Raw genomic sequence first — 18,700 nt, 5'->3', positions numbered from 1 at the left:
CTCACAATTTGTGTGGTTTAACCTTCAAACCTTTAGTCACGGAGGTGGCGAGGCTAGGCGAGGACGAGAGTTCGGTAGGAGCGGAGAAATGGTGTGCTATTTGTGTGTTTTTTGTTATTTACTATTCAAATAATTTTTGATTTCTTCCCCGAGTCGCCTGTATCTTATGTGTTTTCAGGTGTTTTCTAAATGTTGAAACATGCGAAAACGCTTTGAGACAATACACGAATAGGGACATTTACCTGCAAAGGAGTTACTCTGAATTTTTTATTCTAGGGAAACATTTTTTCCTACCCATATATATTCTAATACGCTCTTTGAACCCTGAAGTCTCCCTAAACGCTTTCGGACAATGTAGACAAGAATAAGGACGTTTCTCTGCGAAATAACGATTGTGTTTAATTGTTCATTGAAGTAAAACTTTCTTTACCATCCCGTATGTGTTACAATGTGGCGTGCTGTTTGTGTCCTATGCTCCGCCGGACAATGTGGGCAAGAATAGGGATGCTGCAAAGGAAATATCCTGCTGAATGGTTCATTAGAATAAGACATTCTTTACCAACCTGTATGGGTTCGAATATGCAGTTTGAGCGATGTACAATTCTTGAACGCTTCCTGGCAATCAGAACAAGAATAAGGACGTTCACCTGTATAATAAAATAGGATGGTGGTGTTCAAGGTAGGATGAAACTGATAACCAGGGTTGCCACATTTAATTCTATAAAATTTTCTGAAAAAAACTGTATAACTGTATTTTAGCAAAAAAAAATCTGTATCGAAAAATGAAAGTAAAAAATTAAAATAAAGGTTTATTTTCATTTTGAATTTATTTTTCCTATTTATGAGTTGTTGAAGTCGTGTCAATACATCACAATAAACCATAAAAAGGTTTTCTTCCAATCCTCTGAATTGTATGATGGTTATACATGGTTCTGTTGAGCTTTGACTTCAAATAATTCGTCAATTTCCTCCTCGAAGCTCTTCCTTGTGCCGATATATAGTTTTTCGCTTTCAAAATAGAGTCTATAATTGTGGGGGCCAACCGATTTCCGAATTTTGTTTAATTGTCATTGGGAAGCGAAAATATTCAACAAATTCCCATCATGCCTTTTGACATCCAACAGCAGGGACCATTTGAGTCACTCAATTTTTGCTCAATGAGATTCGTCTTGAGTAGCCTGAATTCTTTATCCAAGCCTTGTCTATTACCGGCTTCAACGAGTTGAGGAAATTGGCGCATCAAATCATTAAGGTTTGGTAGCTTGACGAAATTTTGACGGTTTATTAAGGCCGCAGTTTTGATAACCGGATTGTTGAAATCAAATCGCTTTGAAATATGTTTCACGAGTTCAATATCGAAGTCACAACAAATCGAATTGAAGGTCAGCCTCCTAGCTGCATCCCATACTATTTCAGCTTTTACTTTTCGATACCAACGTATCCTAAGGATTCTTCAGACAGTCTTCAAATCTTTCGCGAATCGTTGCACCTAGTTCTTCAAACATAAGTTACCCAACATAATCAACAATAACATTTTTGTCTAATTATAAAGTTGTAAAATTGAGAACTTTCTGATTGAAAAGTGCAATTGACGTGATTGATGAGCGGTAGACCAAAGTTTAGGAACGGTAGAATCGGTTTAGTCAGAGGATCGTTTAAATGAGTCAATATACGTTTGCTGGTTTGATTATGGTTATACTTAATTTGGAACGAAAAGAATAGTTTAAGCTCTTCAAATCGCTCAAGATTTCGCTAAGCAACTGATTACAACGAAAGCCATCTCGTTGCGTTGCCTTCAACTTTTTTTATAAATCAAGTTATCCATGTATGCACTATAATAAGTTCAATATTCAAAATTGAATTTAAAAAAAATCTGTAATTCTGTATATACAGATTCTGTATCTAAAAAACAGGAAGTGGGTTATATCTATGGTATAACCGCAAGGGTGACGTAGGACTATCGTTGATTTAGAGATCATTTGTATGATGTTGAATCTGAATTCATTCTGAATGAATGAATATTTGGAGAACTTCGAAAACGAGAGCGGTTTATGCATCCAATATTGGATACGGAAATATCCTACTGATGGGGAAGAATAATCTTCAGAAGCTATCCTGTTGATTGCGATTGATTGAAAAACCACAAAACCAAATGTATTTGGTCACAGTGTTACATGGATAGAAAACATTCAATTAAACTCTTTCACATGAATATATTTTGAAAATTCCCAGAGGAACTGGCAGATTATTTTCAGTAACGATTAGATATTTCCACATTTTCCTCGATACTGGAAGCCCACCAGTGGTTAATACCAACTCGATAACCACCTGTTAATTGCACTTGATTGAAACATATTTGGTCACAGTGTTACATGGATAGAAAACATTCAATTAAACTCTTTCACATGAATATATTTTGAAAATTCCCAAAGGAACTGGCAGATTATTTTCCAGCAATGATTAGATCTTTCCGTAACTTTCTCGATGCTGAATGGCATCCTAACGGAAAGAGTTCTGCGCGTGTATGTGTCGATCCTTCGCCGTCCACCTCCTCCAGCACGTTAGGCAACGATGTTGTCTTGTCGATGTCCTCACGAAAAATGAATGTGTCTCACCATCAGAATATCGCTTAAGTATGCTTTTTGTGTGTGATTGAATCGAGAGAAGGTGTGGTTTACGATGGCAATTTGGAAGGCAAACGAGAGGGGAATGAACTCTCTGAGCTCGGAACTTTCGGCGATTGAGCAATAATCGATTGCGGGCGCATACAATATTGGATACGGAAATATCCTACTGATGGGGAAGAATAATCTTCTGAAGCTATCCTGTTAATTGCGATTGATTGAAAAACCACAAAACCAAATGTATTTGATCACAGTGTTACATGGAAAGAAAACATTCAAATAAACTCTTTAACATGAATATATTTTGAAAATTCCCAAAAGAACTGGCAGATTATTTTCAGTAACGATTAGATATTTCCACATTTTCCTCGATACTGGAAGCCCACCAGTGGTTAATGCCAACTCGATAACCACCTGTTAATAGCACTTGATTGAAACATATTTGGTCACAGTGTTACATGGACAGAAAACATTCAATTAAACTCTTTCACATGAATATATTTTGAAAATTCCCAAAGGAACTGGCAGATTATTTTCAGTAACGATTAGATATTTCCACATTTTCCTCGATACTGGAAGCCCACCAGTGGTTAATGCCAACTCGATAACCACCTGTTAATAGCCGCGCGTGTATGTGTGTGTAGCGATGTCTTCCCAGGGAACCGTTTGTGGCATCACTCTCCTCCTGATAGATTCCCTTCTGGCCTAGGGTGCACAAACAGGCTCTTGGTGACACCGTTCATCCGCGCTTTCATGATAAATAAAGAGCTTCACCGTAACAGCGACAACATGCTCCAATCGCTGTTCAATTAGAACTGAGTGTATTTCCGAGCGCCGCTCGCTTATATACCGATTGGTGATTTCAATAGCCTGTTTTGAAAGCAATTTTAAGACTATTGAAACAAGTTTTTGGATCAAAAAGTAACAAGTATATAACGCGTAGACATTTTATCTTTCGAATGCAGTGTTTATCATACCATTTCGTTCAGTTGTTTAGGAGCTATTAACGCTCAAAATCTCGGTCTCCGGCGTAACGCTTTCGTTTTCGAAACTTTGATTTTACACCCTGGTATAGAAATGAAAGACGTAGTCCTACGTCAAAATATGTGAAATATAGAATGTTCTGTATATGTGGAAACCCTGTTGTTAACGTAGGACTGCGAACTCATTGCAATCAATTCGCTTGTTTATAACTTTTCATATTTTCTCAGAAATGAACGAAATTATAATTTTTTAATAACCCTAAAGCGTGATTGATTTGGTTGTAACTTTACCGTAACCTTTGAAAACAGATTCTAATCCTCATGTCTTTGTTAGATCGTATCCTCTCATATATACACATATACATTTAAAACACTTGCAATAATATTTATCCTGCATGCAACGTAACGTGTCGGAATAATATAAATCCGACTTGAACTGTGATATAGCCTAAAGAAACATTCATACCACCCATATTCACGATAAAAATATCACACTTCCACGTTCGACCGGAACAACAGTCAATAATGAGCGGTGATTGGGGCTCTTCTGGTATTAACAAGTTCTTCTGCACAGTAACTCGATGTTGATAATTCCTTAATATTTTCCTCCGTTGATCGTATTTTTTTCAAATATTCACGTTGGAGAGCCTTAACCCTTCTCTTCGTTGGGCAAGGTATTTTGATTGAATGTAATACTTCTCCGTTTACTATTTTTTGACAGCAGAGGCAGCCGTGGCAGTGTTCCGAGCTCTGCAATACAATTTTCTTAACCAATGTTAAAGTTGCTAAAACTTACATTATAGACTCATTAAACGTAAATACAATAATTGTATTGATATCAACTCAATTTTATTTTTTTTTATTTTATTGAATTTCATGACATGAAACGCTATGACTCAGGAGTAACATTCTATTGAGTGGTTTTTATAGCTGTTCCGATAATGTTGTCTGACATCAGTGTCGAAAAAAAAACAATGCTTTCACCAATTACAAACAAAATCATTGCGGAAAATTGAAAATTTTACTTCCAGAGCACTAGCTCGAGTTTTCCGACGTTTTTCACTATACATTGCGACGGCAGATGAAAATTTAATATCTTGTAAGTAATCGATTAGAGTTTGGTTTATATTACTTGATGGGAAGTGTGCGAAAATGATCACTTTCTTCACACTGTTTCGCAAAATTATTGGCTTTAGGGCGAGGGAAAGAGATGAAAGAAATGAGCGCTATTGTGGCACCTTCACCTTAAAGTTGCATACGATTCAATAAATAAATTCCAGTTTAAACCTGTACTAAACGATAAATTCGTTTGTGCTGCTCAAAACCCGGTGTCCGAAGATTTTCCGCTGCTCGCAACAAGCGGCGTTTAACTTCCGCGTTACGATTTTCAATAGATCCAGTCAATTCATCTACTTCGCTGATGACGTAGACATTGTCGGCAGAACATTTGAGACGGTAGCTGAACATTACAGCACACTAAAGTACGAAGCAGAGAGAATTGAACTGAAAATCAATGCGTCTAAAACCAAATACATGTTGGCTTCCGGATTCGAGCACGACAGGACCCGATTAGGTAGTAGTGTAATGATCGACGGCGATGAGTTCGAAGTAGTAGGTAGATGATACCAGCCGTGAGATCCGGAGACGCTACTATGGTCTCCACAAACACTTATGGTCAAACAGACTTAGCATTCGTGCGAAATAACAAAACAGGGAACAAAACGCTCATAAGACTGGTTGTTCTCTACGGGCACGAAACTAAGAGGACCTGCGAACACTCGGAGTCTTTGAACGACGGGTGTTAAGAACCATCTTCGGCGGTGTACAGGAGGATAGCGTATGCAGGTGAAGGATGAATCACGAGCTCACGCAACACACCGGCGAACCCAGTATCCCAGAACCCAAAACCCAGTAGTGACCAAAGCTGACACGCCGGGCAGGACATGTTGCAAGAATGTCGGACAACTGTCCTGCAAAAATGGTGTTCATCGGAAATCCGGCTGGTACGAGACGACGAGGACCACAACGAGCATGGTGGTTAGACCAAGTGGAGCATGACATGGTGAGCACGGGGTGCCCGCGGAATTGTAGAGAGATAGTCATGAACCGAGTTACTTTGAAAAAAAATTGTGAATCAGGCCATGTTATAAAGATGTCAAGCCAAAATAAATAAACGATAACGATAGCTTCCACTAAGTCGATGGGATCGACTTGCTCGGTATTTATAATAGAAAAATAGAGTAAATTTCTTCACGACTCGAATTACATAATAGGGTCCAATGCATGACATTTTCCGGTTGTTCAAAGTTAATTTCAGAGAATATGTAATATTCTTTTTTGTAATAGGTGCATTGAAATATGAACTATCGAATGATGCAAATATCTCTGCGGTCTATCGCGAAATGGTGTACAAATTCCCCTCAGAACGAACGCTGCGCTTGATTCGCAAAACAAATATATGAGGAAATGGGAATGCTTTTAATTTTCGCTAATTTAAACTGTTTACGATTAAGAGAATCATAGCATATGAAACAAATCTTAGAGAATTTCCGATTCGATTGGAATACAAATCATCCAATTCGTTAGTAGTGGAAACATTAGGTGTACCGGTAAGTTTCTACGCTTTTACACCGGCGTAACTTGATTATTATTCTAGTGAATTAAATTTCCAGACATTCGTTGGAAAGGTACTGTCATTGCGCGTCTTTTTCAGTATATGTCAAAAAGTTGAAGCGTAAACAATATACAGGGTTTTCCAACTTCAAATTCCGAAAGTAAATTGAAATAAAACACACTTAGAATTCGAATTTCGATTAAACTTTTATTTCAAATTAAAGTTTGGTTTATGCCATTATGTGTGAAATACAACATCATTCAAATGTTCACCTAGGGCTTCCTCGCACACCTTGATCCGGAACAGGTAATTTTCGATGACTTTTCGGCACATATGGGACGGTATCTCGGTCATAAATTCACGAATGTTGTCTTTCAAATGTTCAAGAGTTTGCGGAGAGTTGGCATAGACACGGTCTTTCGCATAACCCCACAAAAAAAAGTTTAGCGGGTTCAAATCGCATGATCTGGACGGCCAATTGGCATCACCAAAACACGAAATTATGCGTCTCTCAAATTTCGAAATATGGCCATGTTCGGTCGTGTTGTGTGGCACGTGGCGCCGTCCGGCTGAAACCACATGTCATCCGTATCTATATCTTCAATTTGTGGCAAAAAAAATCGGTTAACATGCGGCCATAGCGCTCACCATTCACAGTTACCGTCTCGCCGTCCTCATTTTCAAAGAAATACGACCCGATGACTCCACCAGACCATAATGCGCACTAAACAGTGACTTTTGACGGATGCAATGGCCTCTCAACAATCATGTGTGGATTTTCTGAGCCCCATATACGGAAATTTTGGGTGTTCACATAGCCACCGAGCTCGAAATGTGCCTCATCTCTGAAGAAAATTTGATGCGAAAAATCAGCATTTTGTTGCTGTTGTTCGTTCACCCAATCGACGTATGCCCGACGCATTACATGGTCACCACGCTCTAATTTTTGTACCAGTTGGACTTTATATGGATGTAGGTGCAAGTCCAAATGCAAAATTCGCCACAATGATGTGTTTGACAAGCCCAATTGCTGAGCACGCCGTGGAATCGAAACATTCGGGTCATCCTCCACACTGGCAGCAACAGCAGCAATATTTTCGGCCGAACGCACATTACGATGATGCACAGGTTTCACAATATCCGCTACGGACCCAGTTTGTTCGAATTTACGCACTACATTAGCGATTGTGTGCTCTGTAGGCCGTCCATGACGACCAAAATCCGTCCGTAATGCTCGAAAAACATTTGCCGGTTTTTCATCATTTTTATAGTATAATTTAACAAAATTAACACGTTGTGCGATGCTAAAACGATCCATATTGTAAAATGGCAGACATTCAACTAACGATATGACGCTTTGGTTGACAGCTATGTCAAACGGTTGTCAGCGCAGGGCTGTATACTTTCGGAAGCCCGAAATGGAAAACCCTGTAGTTTTTTGCCACTTCGAATATGTCAAATTTCATACCAACGAGAGTGTTTTGCGGGGAGTGTTATGTCATTACTTCAATATGAAGAAAAAGGTTACGGAAAGTCATCGCATTTTGGTGGAAGTTTATGGTGACCTTGCTCCAACTGAACGAACGTGTCAAACGTGGTTTGCATGGTTTAAAAGTGGTAATTTTGATTTGGAAGACGAAGAACATTCCGGACCGCCAAAAAAGTTTGAAAAAAAAAGATTTGGAGGCTTTACTCGATCAATATCCGTCACAAACGCAACTAGAACTTGCAGATACACATGGAGTAGCTCAGCAAACCATATCCGATCGTTTAAAAGCAATGGGAATGATTCAAAAGATAGGACATTGGGTGCCGTATGAATTGAAGCCACGAGACGTCGAACGCCGTTTTTTCACGTGCGAACAACTGCTCCAACGGCATAAAAGAAAGGTTTTTTTTGCATCGAATCCTTACTGGCGATGAAAAGTGGGTCCATTACGACAATCCTAAACATCAAGCAACGTATGGATACCCCGGTCATGCATCAACATCGACGGCCGCGCGGAATATTCACGGCCAGATGGTTATGCTGTCTATTTGGTGGGACCAGCTGGGTGTGGTGTACTATGAGCTGGTAAAACCGAATGAAACAATTACGGACGACTTCTACCGACAATTGATGCGTTTGAGCCGTGCACTGAAGGAAAAATGGCCACAATACGAGCAAAGACACGATAAAGTTATTTTACAGCGCGACAATGCTCGGTCGCATGTCGCGAAGCCGGTCAAAACGTACTTGGAAACGCTGAAATGGGAGGTACTATCCCACCCGCCGTATTCTCCAGACATTGCTCCGTCCGATTACTACAGTAAACATTCACTAACTGGGCGGAAAGGGAAGACCAGTTTTCGACATTTGCGTTTTAACTGGTCCGGCATGTTAAACGTCAAATAAAATCGAGGGAAGCTTCAATGAATTGTTTGATTCGGGTTGATCATGAAATTGGATAAAAAAAAGGATTCCAATGGAAGTTTCGCATTGAGTGCCACGACAGATATGAAATATAATTTGAGGAAATTATTTTTCTGTTTCTGTCATGCGAAAATAATGTCAATTTTCACAACATTTCAAATTACATTAGAATGCCCCTAAGCAAATAAATATGGCGTCGACTGTTTACGAAATTCTGCTTTTTAACATCCGCCCAGTTAAAACGCAGACCAGTTAAACCAGGATCAGTTAGCTAACGATTATTGTACCTTTTTGCAGAATAAAGCATTAATTTTTGAAAAAACGAAGAAACTTACCGGTACTCCTATTAGTTATTAAAGTTAACACTTATTCCATAAAATCGTGACCTGTTTTCTGATTTGGCACCCTTATTGACAGACGTAGTCCTACGTCATCAATTCTCAATCAACCCGTATGAGTTCGAATGTGTGCCTTGAGAGATAAACGTTTTCTGAATGTTTCCTGACAATGAGGACACGGATAGGGACGTTCGCCTGCAATGAAATGACCCTGCTGAATGGTTTATATCTCTTAACAATTCTCTACCAACCCGTATGAGTTCGAATGTGCTGGTTGAGGGATGAACGTTGGATGAATGCTCTCGGACAATGTGGACAAGAATGAGGACGTTCACCTGCAAAGGAATTACATTGCTGAATGATTCATTATGTTGTAATATCATTTACCAACCAGTATGAATTCGAATGTGCAGTTTGAGCGTTCTACTACCCTTAAATGCCTTGGAACAAAGTGGACAAGCATAGGGACGTTCATCTGCAAGGGAATAACGAAGCTGAATATTTCATTGTAGTAAACCCTTTTTTACCAACCACTATGAATTCGAATGTGACGATTACACGATGAAAGATCCTTGAACCTTTTTGAACAGTGTGAACAAGAATAAGGACGTTCACCTACAAAGACAAGATGCTTCTGAATTATTAAATTATTGAACAGAACTAGTTCAACCAACCTGTATGAGATCGAACGTGAATCTCGAGTGCTTGTTTTGAGCTATATGGTTTGTCACACTCTTCACATTTAAACGGTTTCTCTCCTGAAATAGATTGTCAGTTAATGTTCACAGAAAACAATAGTCTTTCATCAAACCTTCGTTCGCAAACCCTTTCTTATGTTTATGGCGAATTGGAGGTGAGTGAACTTTCTCCTGTGAACCATCCAACTTACCTTTTCTTTGTGTATTTGTTCTACCAACTGGAATCAGTGATATATTATCGTCGTTTTCGTTCATTTCGCTCATGGAGAATAACTCTTCTTTGTCATGCATTTCGTCTACTTTTTGAATTGGCGCAGAGTACGGTATTATGTCTGTATCAGGAAAGTTACTATTATCCGACCACAGTTTTTCTGCACAGGGAAGACCCTGCTTAATGAGTCACTATAGTAAGACATTTTTACCAACCTTTATGAGTTTGAACGTGCTTCTTGAGCTCTGAAGGTTGAATAAATCTTTTCATACAATGTGGACAAGAATGAGGACGATCATCTGCAAAGGAATTACATTGCTGATTGATTCATTTTACTGAAAAATCATTTACTAACCAGTATGAATTCGAATATGCCGTTTGAGCACTGCATTATTCTTAAATGCCTTGGAACAAAACGGACAAGTATAGGGACGTTCATCTGCAAAGGAATGACCATGCTGAATATTTCATTGTAGTAAACCCTTTTTTACCAACCCCTATGAATTCGAATGTGAAGATTACACGATGTAGAATCCTTGAACACTTTTGAACAGTGTGAACAAGAATAGGGACGTTCACCTACATATACAAGATGCTTCTGGATTATTGAATTATTGAACAGAGCTAGTTCTACCAACCTGTATGAGATCGAACGTGGATCTTGAGTCCAAATTTTGAGCTATATGTGTTGTCACACTTTTCACATTTAAACCGTTTTTCTCCTGAAATAGATTGTCAGTCAATGTTTACATAAAATAATACTACATTGTCTCCCGAAAGTAACCAACGTGGTCTTTCATCAATCCTTCGTCCCTAAACCCTTTCTTATGTTTATGACGAACTGAAGATGAGTGAACCTACTCCTGTGAGCTATCCAAATTACCTTTTCTTTGCATATTCGGAATCAGTGATATATTATTGTCGCTTTGGTTCATTTCGCTAATGCATAACTCTTCTTTTGCTCCTTTGACATGCATTTCGTCTACTTTATCAATTGGCGCAGAGTGCGATATTAGGACTGTATCAAAAATGTTACTATCATCCGACCGCAGTTTTTCTGCAAAGGAATGACCATGCTGAATAGTTCATTGTAATAAACGCTTTTTTTTACCAACCCATGTGAGTTCGAACGTGCGCTTTGAAAGAAGAAAGTTGTCTGAATGCTTTCTGACAATGAGGACACGGATAGGGACGTTCGCCTGCAATGAATGTGCCTGCTGAATGGTTTATATTGCTAAAAAATTCTCTACCAACCCGTATGAATTCGAATGTGCTGTTCGAGCCCTCCTTGTTGGGTAAACGCCTTTGTACAATGTGGACAAGAATAGGGACGTTCATCTGCAAAGGAATTACCCTATTTAATGATTCATTATTGACGAATTTACGTTAGAATTGCAACCAGATGGCGCAGCGAGTAAAATGATGATGTTTTGTTTTTTTTTGCTATGGAATTGGTTTGATTTGTTTTGAAAAATCAGACATTTTCCGCATATTTCCCGGAGTCAAATATTCTTTCTACGCTGGAAAGTTAGAAAATCATCTTTTACATTGTTTAATTCATTACATATGACGAATGATTGGTACAAGTGTTATAATCTACCACTTTTTCACTAGGCAAATGATGGTTGGCATTTGTTGCGCTTCAAATACTGAAGATCCTTCTCGTATCAGCCGAAAGGAAGCCGCTGCATAATCAATGATATCAACCAACTTGATATGATATCGATTGCATCGTCATTATTCGCAGTTTGAGCTTCTGAAAAATGTCCGGTAGTTAGTACTCATAACCTATATTCACGATCAAGCATAAACATTTCGAAGATTATCTATGTCTTTGGTCCAATCGGGTGTTGAGACCATTGTAAATAGACAAAAATATTATTTTCTTACGATTAACTGATGACATTCAATGGCGAAAGTGATTTTACACAGAAATTAATGAAAATAATCACGACCGATCCGCGCTTTAAGTGCACAGAATAAACAAACATCATCACTTTTGTAGTTCAAAGCTCTAATGTAGTTGTCGCATGAGCTGACTCAGCTTTGCGTAAATTCGTCAATACACTGAGAGAAATAATTAGTAAATATAACGAATTTTTTGGTAAATACTACCAATCTATAGTCATTTTCGACCGTACTAATAAACACATATGTCAAGCAGAACAATGATTCGGAAGCCCAATATCGGCTACATTTTCTCGCCGAAAATGCACGTATCAGAATTATATCCTTATTATACCTCCGTATTGCCTTATAGGAACAATGAAAATGGTTAATACGCGCTTTTCTAACCAATTTTCAGATATGACAATATCCAAGCTTACTAATGTTATCGAGTAAAATATACTAATCTCTGGTAGGGATGCGGGTTTGTTGACAATATGTACAAAAAATTTGTACATTCTACTAATTTTGCATTACCAAATGTATTTAGTAGTTTTCGACCGAGGATTTTTCTAAGGGTAGTGAGACATTCTTTACCAACCTGTATGAGTTCGAATGTGCTGGATGAGCGATGTATGATGCTTGAATGCTTTCGGACAATGTGGACAAGAATGAGGACGTTCATCTGCAAAGGAATTACATTGCTGAATAGTTCATTATTTTGAAATATGATTTTCTAACCAATATGAATTCGAATGTGCCGTTTGAGCGCTGTTTTACCCTTAAATGCCTTGGAACAAAGTGAACAAGTATAGGGACGTTCATCTGCAAAGGAATGAGCATGCTGAATATTTCAATGTAGTAAACCGTTTTTTACCAACCACTATGAATTCGAATGTGAAGATTACACGATGAAGGATCCTTGAACACTTTTGAACAGTGTGAACAAGAATAAGGACGTTCACCTACAAAAACAAGATGCTTCTGAATTATTAAATTATTGAACAGAACTAGTTCAACCAACCTGTATGAGATCGAACGTGGATCTTGAGGCCTTGTTGTGAGCTATATGTTTTGTCACATTTTTCACATTTAAACGATTTCTCTCCTGAAATAGATTGTCAGTTAATGTTCACAGAAAACAATAGTCTTTCATCAAACCTTCGTCCGCCAATTCTTTCTTATGTTTGTGGTGAACTGAAGGTGAGTGAACATCTTTCTGTGAACCATCCAAATTACCTTTTCTTTGTGTATTTGTTCCACCAACCGGAACCAGTGATATATTATCGTCGTTTTCATTCATTTCGCTACTGTAGAATAACTCTTCTTTTGCTCCATTAATATGCATTCCCACTACTTGTTCAACTGGCACACAACAAGATATAGGATCTGTATCAATATTACCATTATCCGACGGTTCATATTCATTTATGATTAACTCTGGCTCCATCTTAATGTCAGTTATTTCGGGGCTGGACAATGTTTGGAAACTACTTTCGGAAAAGTTGTGGACCATTATGAATTCTTGGCGGCATTTATCACACGTAGGATAACTGCTTAACTGGGAAGTGATATTACTCAATTTCTGCAGTATAGTCTTCAGCTTCTGCTCTTCTACTTGAGTGGGGACCAGCGCGTGACGGAATTCCCTATTGCATATACCCGAACAAAAGCTGCATGGGTCACTGTTGAATTGGAATCATTGAGAAGCAATTGTTCGTTCAAAAATATCGAAGAATGCAAGAACGTTCCTTAAGTCACTGAAATTCGAGGTGAACAAAGTGCCATCGAGAAAGAAGAAAATTATCCTTCTTTCTTTCGTTTTATTCACTCTTCCATGTTTCTCTGTGATTTATGCACGAAGGTTGAGTAGTATTCAACTTGCGAGAATATATTCTGCGATAAAAAGGAATCACAATAAACTTACGGATTGTTGCTAGGAAATGCCATCTCACTCCAGTGAAATTTTATTTATTCAAATGATCTCAAAGCACAAAACTATCCAATTCTTAACACTTTCTCGTATTTCAAAAACAAACAAAATAAGCTATTTTGGGTATAAGCAAGATGGTGGAGTTAACAGGTGGCTCGTAATTTACACTATTTAGAAAAGACGTTTGAGGAATGGCAAGACGAAAAGTTTGGATTTGTTTATGTTATTACTTACGTTGGTATGGTTACATTTGATTTCGTCGAAGGTATTTGAAGCATTATAATAAATAAACAGTTGTCGTTGAAAATAGTAACCTAGTAACCTTTATGCACATGCTTCCGCCAGCTGACTCGGCTAATGTGATTCAGCTTTGAACATGGTACCGCCACTGGCGCATAATTTGTAGCTTTGTTTTTTGTGCTTGTTCATAACGACAATCAACCGTGCCGGCGAAACTGTAGTCAATGTTTAGTGTTGTTCTATGTAAATAAGTTCAAACTTACAGGATATGTCCGAACGGCAATTCTGACATTACGTTTTACCTTCCACTCTACTTTCCTTGGGTATAAGTTTAGTTTGGCAGTTTCAGACAAAAATAAATAAATAATACAGGGATGCCAAATGTTTTTCTTAATATTTTGACCTACACTCTCAGCAAAAATTTGTGTATATGACGAACATGACAACTTTTTTGATAAATATTACCAATGATTAGTCAATTTTTGCAATTTTTTTGTACATATTACGCGATAAAATTGGTAAAAAAATGTGAAACCGGCCAGTATAAGCCGTCGGTTCAACGTTGTTTTAACTTAAATTACATTTCAGGAACTCCAGGGTGGCTTTTCATAAACATTTGTGGTTAGCTTAGAACTCTACAATCCCTACACGAAAAGGTTTACAAATACACAAGAATGATTGAGGATTACAAGCTCGTTGGGAACAGATTTGTTGCGCTTCTATCTCAGGGCAATGCAAAGCTAGATACTCTTGCCAATCAAAGTTCATTAAGTTCAGAAATGTTAACAGATAACAAAAGTACCTCGCTTTACGGCCTAGATACGTTCCACGAAATTCGGCCGCAAAGCGAAAAGCCGTATAAGGAATCAATTATTCTAATACCAATTCATTTGTTAAATATGTAACATGGTTTATCATTCAAATTGCATTTTAACTTTTTATTTTTATTTAAATTGAATCAAAAATTAAATTCGTTTAAACTTATTTCATTTAAATAAAAAAACACACATAACATAAACATGAAACATACATAAGAATCAACAACAAACAAAAATGAAACAAATTCATGTTTCATGGAATATGTGTATGTATACAAACTTAATTTGTATGTTGCTTAAGTTATTGTCTCACAAATATTTCTTCACTTCTGTTCGCTACGGAACGGGTGATATCCGATCGCGGCTCCTTGCACGCGATGGTACGGTGAAGAAATCCCGGCGGTGGGTCAGCGACACAGGCTGAAACAAATCCTGGATGTTGCTGGGAATTTCCTCAGGTGGGGGCAGTAGAACTACTGCAACGGTAACCAGTGGACTGTAGAAAACTTTACTATTTACTCTTTAGTCTTAAAAAAGTCTTTTGTGGCGAGAAAGGCCTGGCAAGCTACACAATAGAAACACGTGTGTGACAATTCAACTGTTATATATATTTCGATGTTCACTTTACAGAGTTTGGATGTGGAATGAAATTGTTCTCATTTTTTTTTTTCATTATATATTTAATTTTATTAATTTAATTTTTGATTTACAATTAGTTTACAATATAAGAGATTCCACATGGTGATTCAATCTTTAGTTCAGCTGTTACTGATATAATTAATTTATATAAAATCAAATTTTTCCTAGATGGTTGTTGTATCATTTTGTCAGTTGTTACTGAACTATTTTGGTTTGATTTAAACTTACTTAACCTACTATATACACACACTTAAACTACTATATACACAAATTTACAACATTTAGGGATAAAGGTCCCTGATTTTGTGCCATTCCGACTGTCGGGTTCTGGCCATGTGCCGTTGTTCGAACTGCTCGATTCTAGTTCCTATTGAGTCGAAGCAAGTTAGCCGGTGGACGTCAGTGGTTCTCGTGTGCCACGGAAGATTGAGTATTAGTTTCAGGAAGCGGTTCTGAACTACCTGAAGCTTATTCAGGTGAGACCTTGCGCATCCACTCCAGACCGGAGAGCTGTACTCTAGCATCGGCGACACCACTTGTTTGAATACTGCCAGTTTGTTCTCAGTACATGTTTTAGCCCGCCTGGCGATGATCGGGTAGAGGTTACGAAGCATGGTGATGGCTTTGTTAACGCGATCATTTACGTGCGAACGGAAGATGAGTTTGCTATCTAGGATCACACCAAGGTAGCGAACCTCGGATGACCACTCTATCTCGCTGTTCAGTACTTTCACTCTCGATGTAGGCTTAAGTCGCTTCGTGTTACGGTGTGGGAAAATAATCGCTTGGGTTTTAGCCGCGTTTACCCGAATCTTCCATGAAATTGTTCTCGATTGCGCTCCTCTATTTATACCAATTTGTGTTGGGGGGATTTATTTCGTCGATGATCGGATGTGATGTCTGTGTTGGGGAGATGGAACTGGCTGGCTGTTGGTTGGTTCGTTCCGTCTATATTGCGTTGTACGCAACAACTTCTTTCATAGTGATTTTTGAACCAATCCTCAATTTTTTTTGCCGTTATAACGAAACATTTTAGGCCGTAAATAGAAAACGTGTCTGAATTGGAGAGAGCCGTTATAGCGAAATGCCGTATAAAGAGCGGCCGTATAGCGAGGTATGGATGTATTTTATATGGCCCCCCTTTGGCGTCCAGAACTTCCTGCAAACGCCGAGACGAGATTTCTGGTCACTGTAGACGGAAGTGCCTCCCAGATCTCCGTAATCGTCGTTTTGAGTTTCGCTCTGTTACCTGGATTTTTATTTTTTCAGATGGTTCTTGATTTCCCACCATAGATACTCAATAGTGTTCAAGTCCCGTGATTGCGAAGGTGTTTTGAGTTGATTGGAACATTATAGAGAAGGTATTCCCGCACGATGAGGTCAGTTTGCTTCGGGTCGTTATTCTATTGAAAGTAGTAAGCACGAAGAAGACCCAATTTCTGAACGGGAGACTGCAATTTAATCTTGTCCATCGCCGAATCGGTAAACTCCATGGTTCCAGTTCCAGAAGCCACCAATGTACCATACTGCAACTGACTACCACCACCGTGTTTCTCTGTGGGAACCAAATGCTGAGCCTAGAGCACCGATCCTGGTTTGATCCACACCATCTATCTTCCATTCGATTCAAATAGATTGGTTTCCGGCTCATCCGTATAAAAGACCTTGTTCCTGAACTCCTTAGGTCTGTTTACCTAAGCCTTAGCAAACTGTAGTCGTTTTCACCTTTGAGATACTTTCCACGGCCAACGTGACCTCCCATATTGTTCCTGTATGCTGCTCTCCGGACAGTGTCTGCGCTGACAGGTCTTCCAGTGATGCCGGATACTTCGGTAGGCAATTTGAAATGTTTGTCATCAGAAGATAGGATCCGTTTGCGTTCTCTACCCGGGAGATTTTCCATGGTTCTTTCGTATTTCCACTTGTTTATGATTTTCTTTACTGTAGAGTGGGTTCTTGCGACGGCTGCTGCTATTTTCATCAATGTCATCCCTCGACAAGTCTTTTGTACTATTTCTTTCATCTTACTTGCCATTTTGATAAAAACTTCTTGAAACATCTACAAAAAACAAAAACCAACACTGCCCAAGCAGTGGTTTGGTGTGTACGTCACAATCTGACGAAAAGAAGTACGCTAATTTGCAAAGATTAAGATAAGAAAAGGAAAGGTTGATTTGTTTGGAGAAATTTAAGGTGTACACTCAATTTTGCGATGCTTAAAATAGAGATTGTTTTCAATTTTTTGGAATAAATAATTAGCAAAAAACTTTTCGCGAAACTTTCTTACGCGCATAGTTAGTTAAATGTGTGTGTTAATCATATGCATCGAAAGAAGAAATGCGTTTACTCAATTTTGGGATCGACTACACATCAAAACAAGAAGTGTTCCGTTGAAGAAGTGCAATTACTGGAGTATGACGGACCAAATGAGATGGACATTACTCAGTGTGAAACTGTTAGTATTGCAGAATATCTTCCCGAATTATGTCTATTATGTCTTATATATCTACTGAGTTCATATTCTCACGGATATTTAATGCAAAACTCAGTGTTTCCTTATAACGATACATTTTATTTCAATAAAATCACCTCAAATGCATCCCATAGCCGAAGGATACTCGAAAAGGTTCTGAATCCTACAATTTCTGATTCATAGATGCCTTTCGCAACTGCGTAGAAACCATCTATCAGTGAATTGATTGATTAATGTATATTCACTTGATATGATTATACAAGAGAACTAAGACTTATAACAATTGAGTGAGTGATTCAATACCGAAAAAACAGGAAGTGGGTTATATCTATGGTATAACCGCAAGGGTGACGTATGACTATCGTTGATTTAGAGATCATTTGTATGAAGTTGAATCTGAATTCATTCTGAATGAATGAATATTTGGAGAACTTCGAAAACGAGAGCGTTACGTTGGAGGCACAAGGTTTTATGCATCCAATATTGGATACGGAAATATCCTACTGATGGGGAAGAATAATCTTCAGAAGCTATCCTGTTGATTGCGATTGATTGAAAAATCACAAAACCTAATGTATTTGGTCACAGTGTTACATGGATAGAAAACATTAAAAATAAACTCTTTCATATGAATGTAATTTTAAATTCCCAGAGGAACTGGCAGATTATTTTCAGTAACGATTAGATATTTCCACATTTTCCTCGATACTGGAAGCCCACCAGTGGTTAATGCTAACTCGATAACCATCTGTTAATAGCACTTGATTGAAACATATTTGGTCACAGTGTTACATGGTTAGAAAACATTCAAATAAACTCTTTCACATGA

At 38.3% G+C, this 18,700-nt stretch overlaps 1 protein-coding gene across 10 annotated transcripts; it reads right to left on the bottom strand.

Moving 5' to 3' along the window:
- Positions 1–359: 359 nt before the first annotated feature.
- LOC129761937 (zinc finger protein 271-like) lies at positions 360–13,836 on the bottom strand. Of its 10 annotated transcripts, none has more exons than XR_008740515.1 (21): positions 13,696–13,836; positions 12,930–13,453; positions 12,793–12,876; positions 12,650–12,733; positions 12,510–12,593; positions 12,370–12,453; positions 11,136–11,219; positions 10,997–11,080; positions 10,765–10,938; positions 10,520–10,603; positions 10,377–10,460; positions 10,237–10,320; positions 10,097–10,180; positions 9,862–10,041; positions 9,647–9,730; positions 9,504–9,587; positions 9,364–9,447; positions 9,224–9,307; positions 8,970–9,167; positions 564–740; positions 360–507 (listed from the first exon to the last, which is right to left on the bottom strand). XR_008740515.1 is itself a non-coding variant. In XM_055759798.1 (19 exons), the coding sequence occupies exons 1-19, from the start codon at positions 13,716–13,718 to the stop codon at positions 9,079–9,081; spliced, it is 2,166 nt and encodes a 721-aa protein (XP_055615773.1). In that variant the 5' UTR covers positions 13,719–13,836; the 3' UTR covers positions 2,687–9,078. The 10 variants fall into 10 exon arrangements, 6 of the variants coding, with proteins under 6 accessions (XP_055615773.1, XP_055615790.1, XP_055615798.1 ...); XR_008740516.1 differs by having other exon boundaries at positions 564–730; XR_008740512.1 differs by having other exon boundaries at positions 564–647.
- Positions 13,837–18,700: the final 4,864 nt, after the last annotated feature.

This window comes from Toxorhynchites rutilus, chromosome 1 (assembly GCF_029784135.1).
Source record: "Toxorhynchites rutilus septentrionalis strain SRP chromosome 1, ASM2978413v1, whole genome shotgun sequence".
In the NCBI taxonomy this organism is placed as follows: domain Eukaryota; kingdom Metazoa; phylum Arthropoda; class Insecta; order Diptera; family Culicidae; genus Toxorhynchites; species Toxorhynchites rutilus.
This window is presented reverse-complemented; position numbering and strand designations above follow the sequence as displayed.